Source organism: Penaeus monodon, chromosome 15 (assembly GCF_015228065.2).
Source record: "Penaeus monodon isolate SGIC_2016 chromosome 15, NSTDA_Pmon_1, whole genome shotgun sequence".
NCBI classification, from domain to species: Eukaryota; Metazoa; Arthropoda; class Malacostraca; order Decapoda; family Penaeidae; genus Penaeus; species Penaeus monodon.
Window position 1 is genome coordinate 690898 of NC_051400.1, and position 838 is coordinate 691735.

Below are 838 nucleotides of genomic sequence, written 5' to 3' on the forward strand. Positions count from 1 at the left end.
TCAGGCAAAGATATATAGAGCGTAGGAACTCAGAAGCAGAGACAGAGACGAAGACAAGGCACTTCCTGAGATGTTGCACCTAAACCTAAAATAAAAACTGTTTCTCCACAGTGTTCATGGCAGAGGAAGGCGAAGAATGTCTCCGTAGTCAGAAAGACAACATTAGGGAGTGTGTGGAAGAGAAAGTACCGGAGATAAAGGACGCAGAAGAAGACATGAGTTTAATATCCCCGCAAACTTTCACAATAAACGAGGCAAACTGCAAGTAAGTATGAGGCCTTTTATTACTTCCCATGATTTTGTAAAAGTAAATGTTTTCCTTTTCTTCATTTTTTTTTCTTTTTACCATATTGATAATATTCATTTATCAATCTTCCAGGAAATTAAACGCCATGCATCAGTGTGTTGTGAAGCACACTGAGAAATGCGAAGACCCCACACCAGCCAATATCCTGGACTCCCTCATAATCCAAGTGCTGAAGGTGACACCGTGTTGGCAGACAAGTGGAGCAGAAACCGTAGCATCGCAGTCGCAGTATCTCCTCTCGGACACACTCACTCTCATGGCCGCGGCACTCACTGCAGCCAACATCCTGCTCTAAGGGAGACAGAATGAGTACAGTTGAGTGCGATGGAATTGATGCTCTATCCTGGATACAAATTTCCCCTCCAGATTTCATGAGATTGTGGGGAGCTCCTAAATGATATACATAAAAAGAATTAGAGATGTACTTAGTCCTGTTAATTACAGTTTTGAGTTACTGTAGAAATTGCCGAGGCTGTGATCACGATGTGTAGGAAGATATTTTTCTTTAGAAAATGAATCCCCATAAGCAGA

General features: G+C 41.9%; 1 protein-coding gene across 1 annotated transcript in view; it reads left to right on the plus strand.

Moving 5' to 3' along the window:
* LOC119581611 (27 kDa glycoprotein-like) overlaps positions 1–838 on the plus strand; it is a gene marked incomplete in the record, with an annotated part of 6714 nt that extends 5876 nt beyond the window's left edge. Inside the window, 2 exon segments of the mRNA XM_037929725.1 lie at positions 112–265; positions 380–838. Coding sequence (XP_037785653.1) covers positions 112–265; positions 380–602 — 377 coding nt within the window.